We start from the raw sequence: 24,853 nt of genomic DNA on the forward strand, positions 1-24,853 counted from the left end.
GGTGGTCCCAAGTTGGGATTTGGCAGCAATATTCTTGTAGGGTCATATGAATTTACCTCGACCCCAAATAAAGGGGTAAATATCTGAATAACTGAATCAAAGTTAACTAATCCAAATCCATTCCTACCAAAAGATGGCCCATAACTGTCAAGGTAACTAAAACTTTTCTCTTCTACATTATACCTGTAATTAAAACTGAGTGAAAGCCTGGAATCTCATTACGTTGCGATGTACTAGAATATACTCTATGTTCGTGGTCAAAACTAAAATAGTCCGCATAAATTCTAAGTGAGCCATAAACAAGCCCACGGGTATATATGAAATGAAAAATTTCTTTTAACAATATTTCTCCACGGGTGAGGATAACTGTTACCTAGATTATTTTTTTATCAATAATAGATTTACCATTATAATTATTTGTTAGTGAGAGTACATAAAGAGTACATAGTATATAAGGTGTAATAACTCAACAAATATTTTTTAAGGGAATTTTTCATTCTCTTCAACAATGAGAAGAACTTATTTTTCTCCATCTCTTAATCCCTTGTGGGCAAACCATTAATATCACTGTTTGAACAACTTAGGGCACAACAACATTTGGCATCTTAGATTAGGACACATACCCATGCATAAATTGATTTTTTTGAAGAAGTATTATCCTTTTATAGATTGTATTACTTCAAAACTTTCTTGTGATTCATGTCATTTTGCAAAACAAAAGAAATTATCTTTTAATCTTAGTACAACTAAAATAAAAGATTGTTTTGACTTAGTTCATATGGATGGATATCTGGGGTCCTATTTCTGTCCTTTCCAATGAAGGACATAGGTACTTTTGTACTGTGGTGGATGGCAAGAGCATATTCACTTGGATTTTTTTTATGAAAACCAAATCTGAAGCATCACAATTGGTTATTAATTTTGTGAATTTTGTCAGAGTACAATTTGAAAAACAAGTTAAATGTATAAGGACTGACAACGGGACAGAGTGCACTCTAAAATCATTTTTTTGGCATCAACTGGAATTTTATATCAAACTTCTTGTGTAGAAACACCAAAGCAAAACGGGATTGTAGAGAGAAAATACCAGCATATTTTAGGTGTTGTTAGAACACTATTATTTCAATAAGGAATTTCACATTATTTTTGGCAATACGTAGTTGCTCACACCATTCACCTAATTAATAGGCTGCCCAACACTAACCTGTATAATGCTAGTTCTTACAAGCTTTTGTATGGTAACTTACCTGACATTTCATATTTAAAAGTATTTGGTTCTCTTGCATATGCCTCCACATTAACAAATTCAAGAACAAAATTAGACCCAAGAGGCAGAAAAACAGCTTTTCTTGGTTTTAAATTAGGAACAAAAGGTTTTCGACTTGTTGATTTAAAATCAAAGAAAATTTTCATATCAAAAAATGTAACTTTTTATGAAACTCATTTTCCATTTTTTACATTCCACTAGCACTGATATTTCTGTGGTACCCACTAGTACTCCACAATGCATTGAACCTTTTTCAATATGATACACCATTCACACATCATTTGCAATCACCCACACATACCACACTCACATATTCAAATGAACATTTCTCAACTCAATGCACTCACCAATTTCCTCACACACTATTGCACCCATTACCACACCACACACTAACAATGCACCTGCATCACAACACTCTGACATCACACATGACTGCATTACTAGAAAGTCTGAAAGAGTCAAGAAATCGCCTGCTTATTTGAATGACTATCATTGTATGACAACCCACACAGCTCACTCTAGCAACTTTGCCAACTCTAACTCTTTATATCCTATCTCACAACACTTGTCATATGAAAAACTAACCCCAAAATATAAGTCACTTTCTCTAGCCATCACCTCAAATCAAGAACCTAGCACTTATGAGGAAGCTGCTGCACATGAATGTTGGAAAAATACAATACAAGATGAATTGAAAGCTCTAAATCAAAATAGAACTTGGTGTCTCACTGAACTCCCAAAAGACAAGAAGGCTGTAGGTTGCCAATGGGTTTTTCGGGTAAAATTCAATCTCGATGGCACCATAGAGAGGCACAAAGCGAGGCTAGTTGCAAAAGGATTCACTCAAGTGCAAGTAGTAGATTATGGTGATACTTTTAGTCCAGTTGTCAAAATGACTACCCTACGAGTAATGTTAGCATTAGCAACAGCAAAGAAATGGCATTTGAAACAGCTGGACGTCAATACTGCGTTCCTTCATGAAGATTTGGACAAGGAAATTTATATGAAGATACCACCTGGTTTGGCTGTATCACAACCAGATTTGGTTTATAAATTGCAAAAGTCTCTATATGGGCTTAAGCAAGCAAGCAGGTAATGGAACATTAAGCTCACTCAGACTCTTGTGGATGCTGGTTATAAGCAGTTTTTTTATGATCATTCACTCTTCATCAAGAAACAATCTGAAAGCTTCACTGTCATTCTAGTATATGTTGATGACTTATTTTTAACCAGGAATGACATTGGTGAAATCAATTCCATCAAGCCAAATTTGGATGACAAATTCAAAATAAAGGATCTTGGTGATCTCAAATACTTCTTGGGAATGGAAGTAGCACGCTTTAACTCTGAAATTCACATTTATCAGCGGAAGTACCCCATGGACCTTCTCAGGGATTTTGGTTATCTAGATTGCAAGCCTCTCTCTACCCCCATTTGATTATAGTCAAAAACTCTCAAAGGAATAAGGTACCATTTTAACAGACAACACTGTTTACAGACAACTTATCGGCCGACTCCTTTACCTCACAAACACTAGACCCAATATCTCTTATGCTGTGGGACGTTTGAGCCAATTTTTGGATTGTGCAACTACTTCTCACCTACAGGCTGCTTTTCGCATACTCCGATATTTAAAAGGCCGACCTGCAACTGGTCTCTTCTTCTCTTCTACTTCTAATCTGCATCTCACTGGATTTGCCAACACTGACTGGGCTACCTGTGCCGATACTCGTTGCTCCGTTTCCGGTTATTGCTTCATACTTGGGAACTCTCTCATTAGCTGGAAGAGTAAGAAATAAACCACCATTGCCAAGTCCTCTGCAGAAGTTGAATATAGGTCTCTTGCTGTTGCTACTTGTGAAGCTAGTTGGTTATCTTTTTTAATGGATTTCATTGGTTTGCCGCTTCAAAAATCTATTACTCTATTATGTGAAAACCAGTCAGCCATTCACATTGCCAATAATCCCATCTTTCATAAAAGAACTAAACATATTGAAGTGGACTGCCACATTGTTCGTGAAAAGCATTTGTCTAGTCTCATTCATCTTATGCCAGTTCGTTCCAATGATCAACTTGCTGATTTTCTTACCAAAACTCTGCCACCGGGTCCTTTTCTTGCTAATGTTTTCAAGTTAGGATTGTTTAGTGTTGAGTTTGCAGCGGAATTTTGACTTCTAATAGCTACAAAGTAATATGAAATTGAACACTACTCACAATAATGCACTCACTATATAATTACTAAAGAGAAAAGGAAATAAAATAATAATATGAAAAGAAGATGTGAATGTAGTTGTTATTGTTGATGATGATTGAATTGAAATTCTACAAACGTTTATATATTGGTTATATGCTATAATTTCAACGGATAGAAATAAAATTTTCCTATAATAACTCTTAGCCTTCCTTTTCTTAGCCTTCCTTTTCTTTCTCTCTCCCTCACAATTCTCCACCTCGTTCATAATTTGAAATCTACACAAATTTTGGACGATCAAAGAATGGTATTCGTATTCGGTTGCATCATTTGACAATGACTGCCTAACATGGAACAATATTGAGCAATTTCAAACAGTGTTGGAACTTGCTTCCTGATACCACTTTAGTCAACATGTCAGCGGGATTTTCATCCGTGTGTACTTTTACAAGAGAAATGTCACCTTTCTCCATAACATCACGCACGAAGTGATATCTAACATCAATATGCTTGGTACGAGCATGATGAACCTGATTTTTAGCCAAATAAATTGCACTTTGACTATCACAATTTAGATCCACGCAATCTTGCTTCAACCCCAAATCATCTAGAAGACCTCTTAGCCACAATGCTTCTTTCACCCCTTCTGCTACTGCTATGTACTCAGCTTCTGTAGTAGATAGTGCCACTGTAGCTTGTAACATCGATCGCCAACTAACCGGAGCACCATGTATTTTATATACATAACCAGTCGTAGAACGTCTTCTATCTAGATCACCAGCATAATCAGAATCAACAAAGCCACTGATTTGACATGATTTTCCACTAAAGCATAAACATGTGTCAATGATACCCTTCAAGTATCTTAATATCCACTTGACTACTTCCCAGTGTGCCTTACCCGGTTTGCCATGAACCTGCTAACAACATTGACTGCTTGTGAAATATCTGGGCGTGTACATACCATAGCATACATTAGGCTACCGACTGCACTAGTATAAGGTACATTTTCCATGTAAGACTTATCTTCTGCTGTTGTGGGAGATTGTTTACCAGAGAGCCTAAAATGTGGAGCCAACGGCGTTACCACCGATTTAGCATTTTTCATTTCAAATCTTTCAATAACACGCTCAATGTACCCGCTCTGGCTCAAGAACAATTTTCAGCTTGATCTCTCTCTTTTAATTTCCATGCCTAATATTTTCCGTGCAGCACCCAAATCTTTTGTTTCATATTCTTTATCAAGTTGAACCTTTAACATATCTATCTCCACCTTGCTCTTAGAGGCAATAAGCATGTCATCCACATACAATAGAAGATAAATATAATCACCTCCAGGAAGCGTACGAATATATACACAACAATCATAATTACTTCTGGAAAAACCTTATTTTAACATAAAGGAGTCAAATCGCTTATACCATTGCCGAGGAGATTGTTTCAATCCATATAGCGATTTCCTTAAGCGACATACCTGACTTTCTTTACCCTCAACCTTGAAACCCTCAAGTTGATACATATAGATTTCTTCCTCTAAGTCACCGTGCAAGAATGCAGTCTTCACGTCTAGTTGTTCCAATTCAAGATCACCATGAGCGACAAGACTTAAAAGCACCCGTATGGAAGTGTGTTTCACCACTGGAGAAAATATCTCATTATAATCAACACCTTCTTTCTGTGCAAATCCTTTGCTACTAACCTAGCTTTGAATCTTGTACCATCTGACTTAGTAGGATCTTCTTTTCTTTTATACACCCACTTACAACCAATTGCAATCTTTCCCACGGGCAATGGAACCACATCCCATGTCTTGTTCTTATGAAGAGATTGCATCTCTTCCTCCATAGCGACCAACCAACTCTCTCTATCTTTGTCTTTGATAGCATGTTTGAAGGTGACCGGCTCATCATCCCCCACTGAGAGTGCATAATCTACCAAGTTTTGCTGCCCATAATGTCTCAAAGGCTTGTTTGACCCGAACTTCTGAACAAATTTATAATTCCTCTTTGGCCTAGTAGATGCCAAAGAATCCTACTGCTGCTGTTGTAATGCATGTGCATTTTCTTGCTGAATTTCCTCACGATCAAGTTCATCCTTTGCGTCATCTCGAGAAGCATTAGGATGCTCCACCTGAACATTATTAGAGTCTATTTATTGGTATTTAGACTCTATCTCCACTACTTGAGTATTTGAAGTTTTTCCAACATCACCATCATCTGGCACCACATCTTTAGACAAAGCTACCATAGATCGTTCATCAAAGGTAACATCTCTGCTAATTACAAACTTAGAATCATTTACACTCCAAAGGCGATAGCCTTGAACCCCTCTTGGATACCCCAAAAAGATTGCCTTCTTAGCTCTATCATCAAGCTTATTATCTTTGACATGATAATAGGTTGTGCATCCAAAGATTCTGAGTTTCTCGTAATCTGCATGTTCCCCTGACCATACCTTATAAGGTGTGTTTCCATCTAGAGATGAATGTGGGGATCGATTCATTATGTAGCAAGCTGTAGCAACCGATTCTACCTACCATTCTCTGCCTAACCCGGAATTAGAGCGCATACACCTTGCCTTCTCAAGTAGCGTACGATTCATTCATTCGGCGACTCCATTCTGTTGTGGTGTTTCTCTAACTGTCCAGTGTCTTGCAATGCCTTCTCGATCACAGAACTCCTTGAAAGCTCCATCCGTGTACTCTGTGCCATTATCTGATCGTAGAGTTTTCAACTTCCTACCCATTCAATTTTCAACCATTGCTCTCCACCGCTTAAAAGTGTCGAATACCTCATTCTTATGTTTGAGGAAGTAAATCCAAACATACCTGGAATAATCATCAACAAAAGTAACAAAATACCTGGAACCACCCTTGGAAGTAACTTTAGCAATGCCCCAAATATTAGTATGCACGTAGTCTAACAACCCTCTGCTTTTGTGCTTGCTTGTAGAAAACTTCACCCTATGTGCCTTTCCATACACGCAATGCTCACAAAATTCCATTTGTGGTTTCTTCATATTCTTCAGCAAACCTTGTCCACAAAGCAATGATAGACCTTTCTCTGACATATGTCCAAGCCGCATGTGCCATATTCTCGTACAATCTGTTTGATCTCTACTTTCACTGATTCCAACTGCTAACTCACCTATAACCGTTGTCCCCAAAAGAGAATAAAGATTACCGTGACGAACTCCTTTCATCACTACCAAAGAACCACGAACAACTTTCAGTACCCCATTTTCTGCAACTATTTTGCAACCATTTTTCTCCAACAAACCTATGGAGATCAGATTTTTTCGCAAGTCTGGAATATGTCTCACATCCTTTAAGGTTCTTACGACACCATCATGCATCTTGATTCTTACAGTACCCAACCCCACAGTTTTACAAGCATGATCATTGCCCATTAAAACTGTGCCACCATTTATGCTTTGATAGGTAGTAAACCACTTCCTATTTGGGCACATATAGTGAGATGCTCCTGAATCAAGAATCCACTTATCGAAGATTTCATAAGATTGTTCTGTCACAGAGTAACAATCTTTCTCATCATTTGAGACGTAGCTTGCTTCTTGCTTTTCTTTTGGGTTGTCATTGTTCTGTTTCTTGAAAGTTATCCTTTTATTTGGACAATTTGCTTTGAAATGTCCAGGCTCACCATATTTAAAGCATGTTCTCTCCGTGTGAGGTCTAGATTTTGGCCTTGACTTTCCACGCTTATTACCTTTTCCTCTTTCATTAGTCCTTCCTCTAGCTGTGAACAATCCTTGTGCTTGATCATTATACTCTCTTCCATTTGAGGATGACATTACACTTGTAGCAACCTTACGTAGATCATCTGCTAAAAGTGATGCCCTCGTCTCATCCATGGTCAGAGTGTCATCCACCAGCATCAATGTCTGTACTAGATTTTCATAGGACTTTGGTAATGAAAATAACAATATGAGTGCCTGATCTTCATCATCAACCTTGACATCTATATCCTTTAAGTTTGATATAATCCTATCAAACTTATTGATATATTCTTGGATTGAGGTGTCTTCCTCCATCTTGCATGTATACAATTTGGATTTTAAGTAGATCCTATTAGTTAGAGTCTTCGTCATGAAGTTACTCTCTAACTTTAACCAAACGCCTGCTGCAGCTGCTTCTTCATTTACCAAAACAGCAACATCCCTCTCAAGGCATAAGATTATTGCAGCCCGCGCCTCAAGATATAATTCTTCCCAATCCTCATCTTTCATTTCCTCCGGCTTTTTCTCTTTTCCTGCCAGTGCCTTGTGTAATTTTTGTGATATAAGCAGATTTTTCATCTGTATCCTCCAATAGGAAAAATCATTTTTTCATTGAACTTCTCGATTTCATATTTGCCTACTTTAACATTACTACTAGTAGAAGCCATTATATTCAAAATTGAATTTTACCACTCAAATAATGAATAATATAACGTTGGCTCTTGATACCAATTGTTGAGTTTGCAGCAGAATTTTGACTTCTAATAGCTACAAAGTAATATGAAATTGAACACTACTCACAATAATGCACTCGCTATATAATTACTAAAGAGAAAAGGAAATAAAATAAAATAATAATAATAATAATATGAAAAGAAGATATGAATGTAGTTGTTATTGTTGATGATGATTGAATTGAAATTCTACAAACGTTTATATAGTGATTATATGCTATAATTTCAACGGATAGAAATAAAACTTTCCTATAATAACTCTTAGCCTTCCTTTTCTTTCTCTCTCCCTCACATTTAGATTTACACAATTCTAACTTGCCGAGGGTATTACCTAGATTATTTTTTTTCAATAATAGGTTTACCATTATAATTATTTGTTAGTAAGAGTACATAAGGAATACATAGTATAGAAGGTGTAATAACTCAACAAATTTTTTCTAAGGAGATTTTTTATTCTCTTCAACAATAGAAGAACTTATTTTTCTCCCTCTCTTAATCCATTTTGGTTCATCAAACCATCAACATTGAACAGCTTAGAGAATGAAATTTTCTTCAGTAACAACCCTACTATGGTGAACCCACTATGATGCACCCCTCATTCTCAACACAATCGATTCAGTTTTCTACAGATTAATAACACCGTAAGAATGCTTAAATTAGACTCTGGTTTCAAAAGAAAACTCCAAAAAGGCAAAAATAACCAAGAACCAAATAATATAAAACAATGTAACTTATCGAGTAAATGCCTACCCCAAGATGAGCTTAAGATGACGATGAATGAGAGCTTAATAGAGAACGAAGATGGCGTAGAACCATTTGAGTCACCAATCGTCATGAAGGTTAATAACCCCACTATAGTGAACCTATGTGATCACCAATCCTGAAGGTAAAAACTCCACTATGACAATAAACCCACCGTGATGCACATGTTACTCTCAACTCAATCAATTCAATTTTTTAACAAAAAAAAAATACATATCCATATTTATACTAGTAGTAGGGGAAGGGAACCAGGGAATTTGAAGAAGGGATGAGGATTGGGGAATGGGTGGGTGGGTGGGTGGGTTTGGGGTATCCGAATAGGGTTAATGGACATAGCCGTTGACCCAAAAAAAATTCCATTTCTATTCTTCTATTAAAAAATGAGATACATTCATTTTCCTCCCTTTTTTTGGACAAACAATAATTTTTAAAGATACTAGTTTTTGTCCATCAAGCCTTAGCCCAGGTTGCAGAAATAAATTTTTGATAGGCAAAATTCCCAAACTGTCCTTGCGGTAAACAATTCAAAGTTACCGCACTTTACACAATCACAATGCTCAGATTCCCGTATTGCCAAGTGTCTGCACATCATTAGTCAGTCAAACTTTGGTCATCCTTACCCATCTTATCCAAACCACCACAGAATTCACCATTCTCTCATGTATGTACATTTTCGTTAAGTAATAAATTATGAAAGTTTTTTGCTGCATTTTTTAATATCAAACATAAATTACTAGCTTCTATATGAATTATTCTTCCATTTCTAGCTAAATATAGTATTAAATTCAACCCAATATTTGTCCATTTTGCTGTAATCTTTAATTCAAGTTTCAGCTGAAGAGGGAAGACATTTTCATTATTAATATTCAAGTTTCAGCTGGAGAAAATAAAGTCATAATTGATGGTTGATTTGTCATTTGCGTTGGTTGCATTTGCATACTAAATAAACTCTTTAAGGCTAATAATTTTGAGACAGAAAAAGAAAAAGTTAGACATAATCACACAAAGAAGAAACATTCCCTTGTGAAAATTGATTACTTGTACTCCCTTAGTTTTTTAGGCTTTTTTATTAAAATAAATAAGAAAAAAACTTTAATTCCCTAATTAAGCATGCCTGAAAATAATTTCAAGAATACCTAGTTTCATGTCATATAAATCACTCACAAAATGGGTTTGCATACCAATTCAGGAGAGCCGCCCACGAAATGGGCCACGGATCCAATACACGGACAGCAGCCACGAAATAAACACCTCAGGGCTCAGGTACAGCGTCCGCGAATTGATGCAACTGCGCGAATCGTAGTATGGAACCTAGTCTCTTTGGGCACTCTCTTATTTCACTCAATACTAATATTATGCCACTTCTCTTATAAACAGTGGCAGTGCGACAAGGGCAGATAGGAGTGTCAAACAAGCGTGAAGCACTAGTCTGAACCTTTGCAAAAACGAATTCTAACTTGGGGAGGATTCCAGTTAAAATTCCAAACAAACAAACAAATGTACCTAAATATAATACCTCATTTTAATTAGTCAAAATTACAATTCATACTTAAGAACTTGACAGTTAGCATATTTATAATTCACAATCAGAACAGTCCAATCATATATACCTCAACAAAACAGAAGGTATTAGGTAATAATGTAATATTATAAATCTTGGAATCATCATCATCAAGGAGCCACCAAATGAAATTGATTTGCTTTTACAGTGAGATCAGAACTAAGTTATATAACTAGCAATTCCTTGTTATTTCCATGATGGAAGTTCAACTTTCCAAAATCTAACATAAGATCAAACCTTAATATTCTCTATTTAAAGAAAGATAGTTCACATAATAAGCACAACATTACTGATCAAATGTTCACTACACTAACAGAAGCTTTGGGTCAGCCCAGTATGTAATTCGCCATCACTCCTCGCAGCAGCTTCAACGCTTTTTTTCTTCCCTCTTTAAGAGATGATTTAAATGTTAATACTTAACAGTTAGAAGAACTAGAAGCTTTTATTCCTTCAGATGCTGTCACTAGGATTGTGTAGCTTTGCAACTTGTTTTATTAAGTGAAATAAGAGAGTACCACCCTAGAGTTGCAACAATCCGCGGACGCTATACTTGAGGTGCCCATTTCGTGGTGCGTGTATTGGATCCGTGGCCCATTTCGTGGGCGGCTCCCTTGAATTGGTATACAAACTCATTTCGTGGGTGATTTACATGGCATGAGACTTTGTATTCTTGAAATTATTTTTAGACATGCGTAATTAGGGAATTAAAATTTTTTCCTTTTATTTATTTTAATAAAAAAGCCTAATTTTTTATGGCGACATAAATAAATATTCCATATTGAATAATTAAAGAAAAAAGAGTATATGTATTTAAATATGAAAAATACTAGAAAATTAGCTGAAGTTATTATTTTTTATTATTATTATAATTTTTTTAGTCTAATAATCTTAAAAAATATTTTTAATTTACACTTTAAATTTTAATGACTAACTATTGACAAAAAATAATAAATTCTACTAACTTTCTAGTATTTTTCTTTAAAATAACATAATTAAGTACATAACTACAACATTAAATTACAACTAAAATAAAACGAAATGATTTATTGTTTAATTTTTTTATACAAGAATTATTTATTATGATAAAATTTTTACTTTTTCTTTTTAATATTTGAAAAAAATATGTGTTTTATTGTATCATAAATAAAGAATGCATTATAAAATTGTAAAAGAGAAGTAGAAAAAATCTAATTATCAAATTTTATATTTAAAAAAAAATTTAAAAGTTAAATTTGTGTTTATAATTTTTTATATTTTTTAAAATCATAAATTTAAAAGATCAGATTTGTGTTAATAAATTTTTTATTATTTTAAAATTACAAATCTAAAGGTTAGATTTGTGAATTTGTAAAAATTTATTATGAAATATGATCTTCAAATTTTTTATATCCACATTAACAAAAGTAAAAAGCACTCGACTTTTCTACACCAATAAATAACAGGTCATGTTTGTCTATTTCAAAAAAAATTAGCCTAAACTTTTGTCTTCTTATGTGGGATAATAGATTGAACAAGAAATTCACGTTGTGCATATGCTGAGATATCATGTTATGTTACAGACGTCAACTCATCTTTTGTATCTTTAGGCCTCGATATTCGAGGCCCAATTTACATTTACAGTAAATAAAAGAATGGGCCAATACTTAAAAATTTAAGGCCCAATTCAACCTCAAGGCTTAGTACAAAAAACTGAGCCCATTACGTTAAAAAATAAAAATATCATCCTTTTCCACTATCCATTATCAAGCAGACAAGCACCCACCACCACCACTCTCCAACTAGTATCGGCGACGGCAACACCGCCGGCGACGGAGATAACAGCGCACTTCTGTTCTCCTCTGCCGCCTTCTTCCGCTCTGCTTCTTCCAACCTTCACAATCCGTTCACCTCTGCCTCTTTGCCTCTGCTTCCCTCGCTGTAAGTCTTGGATGTTTCGCCGCCGTTTTGCTTGCTATGAGAGTCTTGTTGATGCTGTGTGATGAGACATGAGAGATTATACGATTCCAAGAGTAGTTAATGTGTTTTTCTTTTGAAGCTTGTTTGAGTTTGTGCCGTGCTTTATACGTGTTTGATGAAATGCTTAATACGAGAATGGGTTGTAAGGGTAGAATACATTTCCCGTGAGGCCAACTACTGTGTGGATGGGTTAGCTCTTCTTCTTCATAGTTCAATAGATAGTATTATGGTCCTGCAACAGGACTTGCAAAGATGCACTAATTAAGGAGTGCTGTGTTCTTGTTCCTTTTATTTCAGAAGTATAATTGCAAAAAAAAAAAGAAAAAAAAGCATTTTTTTTGGGTGGTATATTGTGTCTTTCTTCTTTGTTTATGTACTATTCATAATTTGGATTTAAGCTTAGAATGATTTCAAGATAATTAAGTGCTGTTTTTTGAGAGTAACATAAGGACTTCATGTTTCTTATTCATTGTGTATCATTTCTTTGATTTTTTCAGTATATCGATGTTGCATGCAGCATCGCCTGCCCCTGGCTTTTGTTTGAGCTGTCCCAGGAACCTTCATTGTCCTCGTGATTCAACAAAGGCTTTGGTTAGAGTGAGGTTTTCGGTTCGCTCGGTACCAGAGTCAAAGAATGGAGCTACTAAAGTGGAGTATACTCCTTGGCTTGTTGTAGGCCTGGGTAACCCTGGAAGTAAATACCATGGAACTAGGCACAATGTAATTAGTTATTCACCACGCAGTTCTTGAAAGTTCTTAAGCACAATAATCTTCTCATGGTTTGATGTGTGAATCTTTTGTTTGTTTTTTTTCCCTATCTGTTAGGTGGGATTTGAAGTAATCGATAACATTTCTAAAGCAGAAGGGATTCGGATGAACACAATACAGTCTAAGGCATTGATTGGAATAGGTAAATCATCGCCCAGCAATGATTTTATTCTTATTAATATTTTCCCCCTCTTTTCCTCCTCCAAATTTATCGGCTTCATTTATCTTGGTAACTTTAGCATTGATTTGCCTTTTCTTCTGTTATCTTGTATAGGTTCTATAGGAGATGTACCAATTTTGCTTGCAAAGCCTCAAACATACATGAACTTTAGTGGTGAATCGGTTAGTTTCATTTCATCACATAATTGCTAGATTTTCTATGATACATACATGCACACTTAGTGAAATTGGTAATAACTCAAGTCAACAATATATCTGATTTACTACTTTTTTGTATACGTTGGTATTACATCTTTTGTGTCTCACATTCATACAAATGACTTATGAATTGTTACCCCTTTTTTCTCATTTATTTTCCTAATTTTTCTTACTTCTAATATTCCTAAAGGTTGGGCCTCTTGCTGCATATTATCAAGTACCCCTTCGTCATATTTTAGTAGTATGTTTTCTAACCTTACTTCTAGTTGTAGTCAATGATGACAATTTACAAGTTCCTTAAAAGTTACTGGAAATTTTGTGTAGGTTTATGATGAAATGAGTCTTCCAAATGGTGTTTTAAGGCTTCAACCTAAAGGAGGACATGGTTACCACAATGGGTAATGCTTGTTGAATTGTTTCATTACATGGTTTATAAATTTGTGATCATGATGATTTTTCGTGCATCAGATAAATATGATTCAATATTACTTAATTATTAACAAGCATCTTTAAACTAATTGACAATAATGGACTGAAATGAATCATGATATATTTGGGAAATTGTAAAATATTTCTGTGTTTTATGTCTTGTGATTGGAAATCATGCATAACAAGTGTTAGATTGTTACAGGTTGAAAAATGTAATGGGCCATTTGGATGGTTCCCACGGGTTTCCTCGGCTTTCCATAGGTTAGTTCCTTCCCATATATCTGCTTTCAGTTGATGACTTGCTATGGTATCTAGTTTATCCATTAGTAGTATGTTTAAAATTGTGTTTATAGGAATTGGAAATCCTCCTGGAAGTATGGATGTGAAAGCTTTTCTTCTGCAGAAGTTCAGTTCACTGGAGCGAAAACAGGTTATACTTCCTGGCTTTCAACCTAGCATGATTTGGTTTAGTTCTTTTATTGTTGCATTACACTTTTCTTCTTATATTTGTAAATACTTTGCACATTACACTCATGTTATGATAGTTAATATATTCTATCAGTTTGAGAACAGTTTAGAACTTGTTTGGCTAATAGACTATAGATGGATCCTAACAAATTTGGACAGATCTAACCTACAAGATGCAGTTCGAGGAGTAAAATCCTCGAAGTTGTGTGATTATTTTATTATTTGTCGCAACTTATTTTCCTTTTTTTCCCTTCCTTGATTGAATTTTGATGAAAATATTATATGTTTTTGACAGATTGATAGTTCATTGGATCAAGGAGTTGAAGCAGTGAGGACCCTAGTGTTAAATGGGTTTAATAACCATGTCTATAGATTCAACTTAGGGCAAAAATACAAGTACCATAAGGTTTAATTTTTCATAAATTATAGAAATGAACAAATAATAGCTATGTAGTATTATTCTCAACTGAACCACAAAATTTGGGGAGAGATGAAATTCATGAAGTGTATGCTTGGTAGCAATTTTATACAAATAACACATGCTGAGATGTAAATTTGTAAAGCACACTGTTGTTTATATTCTGGCTCAAGCAGATAGTTGAGCTTCATGGTGAGAAAAATTAGTTGCTGCTAGGACCAGTTCACAGAATTGGTAGCCTGTATGTAAAAGTAAAACAATCAACACAAAAAGCACGAACTAGAAGGTTTTTTTTTCCTTAATTTAACAACAATGATTTACTAATAAAAAGAGTTAATAGACACACATGACTTAAAAAACAAACAAATAAAACCCATAAATGAATAAAAATTTCATGCCTCCAATTTCATTATAAAGTTTTAAGACCTAGTATTTTTACCACGTGTTCATAAATCATTATTATCTCCCATCTAGTAGCAATAATTGGTAATAATGATATTAATTAATTAAGTAGTAAATATAGAATCCAATGTAAACCATAGAAGTTTGACTCTTCAATGCAACAACAAATGGGACCCTTTCCCAATCCCATTTGCAACGTTAATAAGAAAAACTGAAAAAGTGAAAAACCCCTCCTTTCTCTCTCTCTTGGCCTAGATAGATTTATAAATTTATTAGACCGTTACAGAATCAAATATTATATTCATTAATAAAAGCAAAGCATTATTTTTTATTTCTTCATTTCCTAATCAAATAAACCAATCTGAGAGAACAAAAGAAAACAGCAATGGCAACAATAGCAAAGAGCAACGTCTCTCTTAAACAAACGTTACAAACCCACCATCATCAACCAAATCCTTCTCTCGATTCTCTCTTCCACGCCCTTGACCCAATCTCTCTCATCCTCAATCCCAATAACAATAACAACTCTGTTTCGATCTTGAACCACTCTGTTCTCCCCATGAGTCTCACAACACAGAGCTTCATCATCATGGAGGACATGGAGAGAGGACCCAGATACGAAGCATACGCTGAACTCAGAGAAAGGAAGCTTAGAATGAAGTACCCGAGGCAACAAGAGCGAGAGGAAGAGGAAAGTGAGGAACTTGAACCCAAACAACTACCAACCCCACCAAGAAAACAGGTCAAGTTTCAGAGTGGTTTGAGAAAAGGTTCCTCTGTTTCTGCTTCCGCTCTTGCTCAATCTGTTCCTGATTTCTCTGCTGTCTTGAGGAAGGAGAATCGGAAACCAGTGAATGCATTACCTTCAGTAATGGAGCTTACACCGCCATCAAAGAGTTACTACTCCAAAGGTGTGTTCTATAATATACTGATAGCTCTCTTTGAAAGACCAAATCTTTTCATCAAATTGCTATGTTTGAGTTTCTGGGTATTGTGTTATTGTGTCTTATACTCTTATTCAATTCTGGTATTTGTATTTGTACAATTCAGGTGGGGTGTTATCGTCGAGTTCGAGAGGGAGTAAATCAGCAAATGCAGGGGAGAAGAAGAAGGGTGGTGGGATTTTGATGGCAAGAAAGAGTTATGCAACTATGGATGAACTCAGGAATTTCACTTCTGCCACTGCTAATGCTATCAATGGTGAAGGTAGCAGAGGAGTAGGAAGGAACAATGGTGGCAGGGTGGTGGGAAGAACTGTCTTGGGGTACAGACAATTATAGGTGGTTTTAAATTGTGATTACAGTTTGCCACGGGAGAAAGAAAATGCAGCTGATGTAGTCACATAAATTTGATTGAAAGTTTACAACTGCAACATTCCACAACTTAAAAAAGCCTACTTGGTGGCTATGGTGATGGAATTCTTTTGATCCCCCCTTTGTTGGTTGTTTGAGTTTGTGAGAAGGCTTTGGATTTTGGTGATGCCTCCACTGGTTTTTGTTTTTTTCCTACATATATTCTTTCTGTTTCTATTCTTTTTTGGAAGAAACTTGCAGTATTGTGTAAGTTGTATCTGAGATTGAGGATATGGATAAAAGTGTATTGTTTTTCAAATATAATAAATGAGTAAAAATGCTGTTTCCATTATAACTTGAAAGGGTCTTATTCTTCTAAGTAAAACAAGAACAACCTTTGATATTGTCTGATCGCTCCTTATTTGTTTATGTTTACATCGATATTGCATGATCAAAGAGACACTCCTTGGTTCGTTTTCTGATTTCCTTTTTCTCTGTCCTAATATCAGAACATACAAGCTGATATTTATTTGTCTACTAATTATTCATGGAGCCCAAAGTGGCTTTTGTACAAAAATACATGTTGATTCCTGGATATTGCATGATTCCTTTCAGTCTGTAATTTGCATCCTTGTTGAAATCTTTCAGCGAGTATTTTAGAGTGTTGGGTGTTGTAGGTCCACCTATAATGGCGTTCACTTATAACTAACTTAACTGTTTTAATCTTATCTTTAACCTTTTTTTTTAAATCTTATTTGAAATTTAAATAAGAGATTTTGGTGGGTTTTTAGTAACCACTCCAAAACCTAGAGTATGCCTATAAAAACAACTTTAGTGGTTGGTTAATAAAAAAAAATAAGTGATGAGTGGAGGCATAAGAATATTAAATAAAAGAGAGGTTAAGATTTAGCTTCTGCATTAAGGAGAAGACGAGTAAGTGATCTAACCATGCATGTTTGAATATGCATCTAAAGATAGTTTTTTCCTTTCATAGAGAAATATGATTTTAGTGCTTTTCTTGCGTTAATGTTTTATTATGTGATTTTCTTGTGTTACTTACTTCATTTTTAGGGTTTGATTCAGGATATTTGTTCCCTTTATGTTGAGCTTGTCATTTTGCTTATCGAAAACAATAATAAAATATATTGATCCTTGGCATCTGTGTTTATCATGGAATTAAAGATTTGACGTTAATTTTTATGAAAAACGTCACATTACTTGTATTTTCTTTCTTTCTTTCTCTCATTTTGCTACTGTTTAATTACAAATCTTTCGATGAATATTTAAAGAAATATAGTTTTAGTTTTTTTGACCTATTAACCATGTACTCCTGAATTATTTGTTTACATTAGATTCATTGCAAGTTTGAAGCTTTTATTGATATAAATTCTCAAGTTTTAATTTGTTATTGTGAATGTATCTTTTATTGTAAGTTTGTTACTTTGTTGTATATTTTCAGAATTCTAAAGTAGTAATTGTTTTCGGATTTTAAGGCATATTGTCATGGATTTGGACACACTCCAACGTTACAGTATCGGCACTCAGACTTACTCAACTTCTTGAGCTAAGCATTACACTCGGATGTCCTTCTTGCATCACCCCTCCAATAGCATATTCTCTCGCAAGATCTTAAACATGGTTTGTAAGTGTTCTACATGTTCCTCTAAGTTATTGCTATAGACAACAATGTCATCTAAGCACACCACTACAAACCGATCAAGGTAAGGTCGAAAGATCTCGTTCATCAAGGTACAGAAGGTCGCAAGAGCATTGGTCAAGCTAAAAGGCATCACCAACCGCTCATACGATCCATACCTCGTGACACACGTGGTCTTAGGCTCATCACCATCAGCAATTCTCACTTGGTGATATCCTAACCTCAAATCCAGTTTTGAGAACCACTTGGCTCTACCAAGTTGATCAAACAGCTCGGCTATCAAAGGAATAGGGTATTTGTTCTTGATGGTTACTTTGTTAAGTGCTCGATAGTTGATGCATAGTCTCAATGAACCATCATGCTTTTTTTGGAACAAGACTGGTGCGCCATAAGGTGCCTTCGATGGACGGATGAACCCAGCATCTAACAAATCCTTGAGTTGCTTCTTCAACTCCTCGAGTTCTGGCGGTGCCATCCTATACGGTGTTGAGGCGGACGGTTTTGCTCCTGACTCCAATTCAATATTGTGGTGCACCTTCCTCCTAGGTGGTAGTTGTTTTGGCAACTCGGGAGGCATCATATCCTTATTTTCTTCAAGGAATTCCTTAATTTTGGGAGGGAGTCTTCTCTTTCGGATGTTGACTCCTCTTGTAATAGAGTCAAATATGTAATCTCTCCCTTCTTGAACCCTTTCTTGAGTTGCATAGCAGAAAGTATCGGTGTTCTGCTAACTTTAAAGACTGTAGGGACCATGCATGGAGACCCTTTCTCCATGACGCATACTACATCGTAGTATGGCATAGGTATTATATTTGCATTTCTTTGCAAATCGAGCCCGATGACTATTTTAAAATCGTCCATGGGTGCTATTGAGAAATCCACAAGGCCCTTCTAAGAACCAAGAGTCATCTCAACCCCTTTTGCTACTCCCTTAAGGGGTTCACCATTGGTATTCACGGGTTTGAACTAGCCATTCTTTTCTGTGATCTTCAACCCAAGCCTCTTTGCTTCATCAGGCGTGATGAAGTTGTGTGTAGCACCAGTGTCGATCATAGCCATGACAAGTTTTTCATTGATAAAGGCTTTGACATACATCAATCCTTTCTTTTCTGCAGTGCTTGCCTCTTTGTCCTTCACAGCATTTATGTGTTGGATAGATCCAACACACTCAGTTACTTGAGTTTGAGCTTCTCGTTCCTCGGCGATAGATGTCAAAGTCCCTAACTTGGGACAATCCTTCATTTGGTGTGGTCCCTTGCACACGAAGCATCCTCCTTTGGGCACGAAAGCCTTCTTCTTTTCTTCGTACTCTTTCTTTGAAGAGTATTTTTCTTCCTTCTTGGTTGAGAAATTCTTCCCCTTGTCTCCCCCACCTTAGCAGAACTAGGCTTGGAGGAAGACTTGGGTTTAGAGTCTCCCCTATAATACTCAGTGAGTGATTCGGCCACCATGATGGCATCATCGACATCCTTAACATTCCTTCTTTGTAGTTCTTGCTTTGTCCAAGGTTGGAGTCCACCAATGAAGAAGAACAATGCATCCTCTGATGCTAAGTTGGGGATTTGAAGCGTGAAAGTAGTGAACTCCTTTACGTAGTCGCTAATCGTACTCTTGTGCTTCAACTCCCTCAACTTCTTCCTTGCTTCATAAACCACATTCTCAGGGAAGAATTGTCTTTTCAACTCCCTTTTGAAATCTTCCCATGTGCCTATGTTGTAAGTACCATTTTCCATATCTACGCACTTTCTCCTCCACCACAAAGTAGCATTATCAGAAAGGTAGAGAGTTGCAGTGCGTACCTTTATTGCTTCTTCGACCACCCCTTGGCCTTTGAAGTACCTCTCCATTTGCCATAGGAAGTTCTCCACCTCGCGAGCGTCCCTTACGCCCTTGAACACCTTTGGCTTGGGGAGATCAATCTTTGTCGTCTCCCTTATAATGGTTGGTCGAGATTTTGCCTCCTCGAACTAAACTCGAACTTCCTCAAATAGCTTTAAGGAATTCTCAAGCTTATCTTCGATTTGGAGCATGCTTTCTTTGAAAGCATCTAGTTCTCCTAACACGTGAGCCTCAAGGGTCCCCTTATCATGTTCTATCCTTTGGAAACGCTCATCCATAGAGGATAGAACATTCTCCAACACAGAAACTCTCTCTTGAAAAACGGACCTTCTTGCCTCCCTATTGAGAAGGAATAGCATTCTTTCCCCTTTGAGACTCAACATGCTCCATGGTGATACTAGAAGCCATACCCATAAGCGACTTGTGCTCCCTCTTGAACCAGGCTCTGATACCAAATTGTTACGGCCTTGGACACACTCCAACGCTACCGTGCTGGCACTCAAACTTACTCAACCTCTTGAGCTAAGACCAAGTCAGCCTCACCCTCAATACTTAATAAGAAATCTAAGAACACAAGAGAACACAAGAGAAAGGAAGCTTTGGTGGAAAGAACACTTTATTGCACAAGTGTTTGTTACAAATGATTCACCCATACACAAATTCTAACTCTCACCCCTATTTATAGTCATCCACCTCCTCAATGGATAGTTAGGATTAAATCTAATCAACGGTCCAGATTAATCATCCAGAACCTTCTTTACAAATATCTATCCTATCACAACTTTCTAAATGTTTCTAGATTATTCCATACCACTCTTTATACTTCTATATATATCTACACTCTTCTAGAATACTCTATGACCTTCTAGAGTCTTCTAGAACTTTCTAGAATATTCCGGGACTTTCTAGAACATTCTAGAACATTCTGAAACCATCTAGAGCATTCTCAAATACTCCAAAAAATTATATAAATACTGTTAAATTTAACCTTCTAAAATTTACTATGACAATATGCTTTTTTTTTTGTTTGATGCGGACTTCTGGTCCCCTTAGTTGGAAGGAACTTATGGTAACTACTGTCTTGCACAAGTTTTCTAAGGCTCCTACTCATGTGCCAATTGGGTGAGTACATTCTCACAAGCTATTTTATTTAAATATATTAATATTAATATTAATTAGTCAATTTGTTTTTGTATAACTATTTTCTCTGTTAGTAAATTTATAATCTGTTCACGTACTTATGTGCCAACTGAGAGAGTACATCTTTACACGCTATTTTATTTAAGTATATTAATATTAATGAATCAATTTGTTTTTCTATAACTACTTTTTTTTGTAATTGTTTTATATCACAAAACAAAAAATCAATTATGTTTAAGAATTTATTATGTTTAAAACAGAGGCATTTTTATCATGTATTAATTATGAATTATTACAACAAAAATTCTAGATAATAAAGTACTTAATTTATTGATTTTCTCAAAGTATATTATTTTTATTTAAAAAATATTTTTTATTGATCTTTACCTTTATTTTTTTTTTGAAAGCTGATTATAAGATTTTAAATTTGGTTATTATGAAAAAAACCAGAATAATATGCTTTTACAAGCTTGTTTTTTTTATTTTTCTTAGTCATGTCTCTTGGGAGGCTGTGTCTAAAGATGCTCCTTCTACAGTTAAGTCTAAAATTTTTTATGTACTTTTTATGACTTATATAGTAATTTTGTTGATGATTCAGGAATTCTTATGTGAATGTATATATATAAAATTTTTTTATTTAAATAATCTTTCACTTGTTATTTGTTAGAGAATAAAGATTATTTATAATCATAGATATTTTCTTCATCCAATCCATTTTAGTAGCATGTTCTTATTTTTTCATTGAGACAAACAAAATATAAGCAACAAAAAAATTACTATTAAAATAATCACCAAAATTTTAATAATTAAGAGTACATACAATTTTTTTAAAATTTATTTTTAAATTTGTAATGGATACAAAAAATATTCAACTTTCAATCTTATTATTTTTCTATTCACGTACTCCCACGTACTCCTACGTGTTTAAATTTTTTTATCATATTTAATAGGATATAAAAATGTAAATTGGGTTCAAATTATCTATATCAATAAATAAAATAAGTATATTGGCTCCTTAGAATATATGGTGACTTCCACAGTTTTGACCATGAAAGTCTGATCTATTCCAGCAAAGGAAGATCAAATGAAACTGTGAGCTACTATGCGGTTTTGATTATTGGATTTAATATGGAATTAGAAATATTTCGATACCTTAATAGCTGGAACAGTACCTTCGGAAAAAATGGCATAGGAGTGGTAGTGTTTGATAACGTGGAACATGTATATGCACCTCTGTTTGGAGAAGAGGTGAATTTGTATGAGCCCAACAGGGTAATGCTCCCTGATCCCGAATTGGGACCTCCACCCGCTGATCCTTTTGCTTTTGTTTGAAAGTAGAGAAAATTATGTACAAATTTTAGCAACATTTTTAGAAATAAAACAACAGTTTCCACTACATTCTTTTAAAATGCTTAAAACAAAAGAGACTTTGACCTTGTTGTCATTGATCTTATCAATTGGTTAGTTATGAATCACACACAAAACAAGCATTTGTATTTTATATTTATTTGTCTACTAATAATCCATAGAGCCCCAAATGGCTTTTGTACAAAAATACATGTTGATTACTACGTACTCCTACGTGATTAAAATTTTTTTTTTTGTCATATTTAATAGGATATGAAAATGTAAATTGGGTTCAAACTATTTATATCAATAAATAAAATATCTATTTTAGAAAAAAATTCTCCTACCAACAATGACACTAACATGTTACTAGGAAACTCTTTCTAGTCTTGTTTGGGGCCAATTATTATGTAGAGTATATAGCCAAATTGGTCCCCGAAAGATAGTCTATTCTTCAAACGAGTCCCCGTAAGAAAAAGATAATAAAATTTGTCCCGAAAAATTTAAAATTAGTAAAGTTAGTCATTCCGTCAGTTGGATGATGACGTGTCACGTTAAGTGCCACGTGGCATATGATGACGTGGAGGGCTAATGCCACGTGTCACAATATGATTGGTTGACATGTCAGATCGGTGACACGTGGCATGCCACGTGTCAGGTCAATGACACGTGGCATGTCACATGGCACTTGACATGTAAAAAAGTTATTTATAATCAAAATAGTCCTTGAAAGTTCAGACGTAAGTCATTTTCATCCCTAAAATTTTAAAAATTAATTAAATTAGTCCTTATATAATTTTTTTATTTTTTCTTGATAATATTAAATTTAAAATATTTTTTGATACTACTAATTTTAATAGAAATGTAATTGACAATCAAAAAATTAGTAATTGTATCTTTTCTTCTTAAAAATTTGTTCAATAAAATTATATCTCTCCTTTAATTCTTGTCAAAATCTCTCTATTCTTTTCTATTATAAAACCTTTTTCTTACATTATTACATTTTGTTGGAATATATATATATATATAACCTAAACAAAGTTATATGCTCAAAATCAAAATTTATGTATGTTAATCTAAATGAAAGTAATAACGTAATGAAAAAAAAGATGTATAAATTTTTATTAAATTTGTTTAGGTTAACATACATAAATTTTTATTTTGAGCATATAACTTTATTTAGGGTAACAAATACATACATTTCAATTTTGATTATATATATTCCAGCAAAATGTAATAATGTAAGAAAAAGGTTTTAGAATAGAAAAGAATAAGAGAGATTTTGACAAGAATTAGAGGAGAGAGATAATTTTATTGAACAAATTTTTAAGAAGAAAATATACAATTACTAATTTTTTTATTGTCAATTACATTTCTATTAAAATTAGTAGTATAAAAAAATATTTTAAATTTAATATTATCAAGAAAAAATAAAAAAAATTATATAAGGATTAATTTGATTAATTTTTAAAATTTTAGAGATGAAAATGACTTACGTCTGAACTTTCAAGGACTATTTTGATTATAAATAACTTTTTTACATGTCAAGTGCCACCACGTGTCACCGATCTGACATGTCAACCAATCATATTGTGACACGTGGCATTAGCCCTCCACGTCATCATCCAACTGACGGAAGGACTAACTTTACCAATTTTAAATTTTTTGGGGACAAATTTTATTATCTTTTTCTTACGGGGACTCGTTTGAAGAATGGGCTATCTTTCGGGGACCAATTTGGCTATTTACTCTTATTATGTATGTTAGATAAACTTAGTAAATACTTTTATTGTTTTCTGATTTTTTTTTTTTTCATTTGTGTGTCTTGTTATGGTTTTTATTTCGTTGCCTAATTCTTATTCTTGAAATGTAGGATGAATTCGAAAAATGAATCCAGGGAAGAGACCTAGGAGCTAAGATGCCTAGTCCCTGAAAAAATATGAAAGACATATTACAATAATGACTCTGAAATTACTTTATATTAAATGTTTTTGTATGAGATCTTTTATTTTCAAATTTAGGAATGATATATTTGGTAATAACAACTTTGAAAAATATTTTGTATTAAGTATCTTATGCAATATTATGCTTTTCACTATAATAATGATAGGTTTGGACATATATAGATGGAAGTGGTTTTAAATTGCAATTACAGTTTGCCACTGCTTCACAAAGAAAGGTCTTATTCATCTCAGTAAAACAAAAACAATCTTTGATCTTTTATCTTTGATCTTTTATTTGATCAAAGAGATACTGCTTAAAGTAATTTAATACATTTATTTAAATTTATCTTTGATTATCTTTGCTATCTTGTTCTCTAAAATATTACATGTGTAAGATCAAAATTGTTATTAAACATTCAAATAATAGTAATTTATTTCTTTTACATTGTTCTGACTTATTGATCATAATTGGAATTTGTCCCTCCTTGTTACCTAACAAATCATGCCAACAAATGATGCTCTAACATTGAAAATGACTTCTTTAAAAAAAAGAAAAATTTGTAAAG

The 24,853-nt window shown here is 34.4% G+C and overlaps 2 protein-coding genes across 2 annotated transcripts; both read left to right on the forward strand.

Moving 5' to 3' along the window:
* Positions 1-11,978: 11,978 nt before the first annotated feature.
* Positions 11,979-14,872, forward strand: LOC107635716 (chloroplastic group IIB intron splicing facilitator CRS2-B, chloroplastic). Its single transcript, XM_016339272.3, has 9 exons — positions 11,979-12,167; positions 12,704-12,926; positions 13,032-13,116; positions 13,249-13,316; positions 13,543-13,593; positions 13,677-13,750; positions 13,984-14,042; positions 14,135-14,211; positions 14,545-14,872. Exons 2-9 carry the CDS (start codon positions 12,711-12,713, stop codon positions 14,659-14,661), a joined length of 747 nt encoding a protein of 248 aa, XP_016194758.1. The 5' UTR covers positions 11,979-12,167; positions 12,704-12,710; the 3' UTR covers positions 14,662-14,872.
* Positions 14,873-15,367: 495 nt separating this feature from the next.
* Positions 15,368-16,725, forward strand: LOC107635717 (homeobox Hox-B3-like protein). Its single transcript, XM_016339273.3, has 2 exons — positions 15,368-15,980; positions 16,120-16,725. The coding sequence occupies exons 1-2, from the start codon at positions 15,455-15,457 to the stop codon at positions 16,347-16,349; spliced, it is 756 nt and encodes a 251-aa protein (XP_016194759.1). The 5' UTR covers positions 15,368-15,454; the 3' UTR covers positions 16,350-16,725.
* The last annotated feature ends 8,128 nt before the right edge of the window (positions 16,726-24,853 follow it).

This window comes from Arachis ipaensis, chromosome B4 (assembly GCF_059453495.1).
Source record: "Arachis ipaensis isolate K30076 ecotype BB chromosome B4, ASM5945349v1, whole genome shotgun sequence".
In the NCBI taxonomy this organism is placed as follows: Eukaryota; Viridiplantae; Streptophyta; class Magnoliopsida; order Fabales; family Fabaceae; genus Arachis; species Arachis ipaensis.

What these genes read in the sequence shown, in the direction of transcription:
- LOC107635716 (XM_016339272.3), top strand. Translation starts at nt 12,711, where the DNA reads ATGTTGCATGCAGCATCGCCTGCCCCTGGCTTTTGTTTGAGCTGTCCC. An exon ending in ACCATGGAACTAGGCACAAT is followed by an intron (nt 12,927 to 13,031) that starts GTAATTAGTTAT and finishes CCTATCTGTTAG; the next exon opens with GTGGGATTTGAAGTAATCGA. An exon ending in GTTCACTGGAGCGAAAACAG is followed by an intron (nt 14,212 to 14,544) that starts GTTATACTTCCT and finishes TGTTTTTGACAG; the next exon opens with ATTGATAGTTCATTGGATCA.
- LOC107635717 (XM_016339273.3), top strand. Translation starts at nt 15,455, where the DNA reads ATGGCAACAATAGCAAAGAGCAACGTCTCTCTTAAACAAACGTTACAA. An exon ending in AAAGAGTTACTACTCCAAAG is followed by an intron (nt 15,981 to 16,119) that starts GTGTGTTCTATA and finishes TGTACAATTCAG; the next exon opens with GTGGGGTGTTATCGTCGAGT.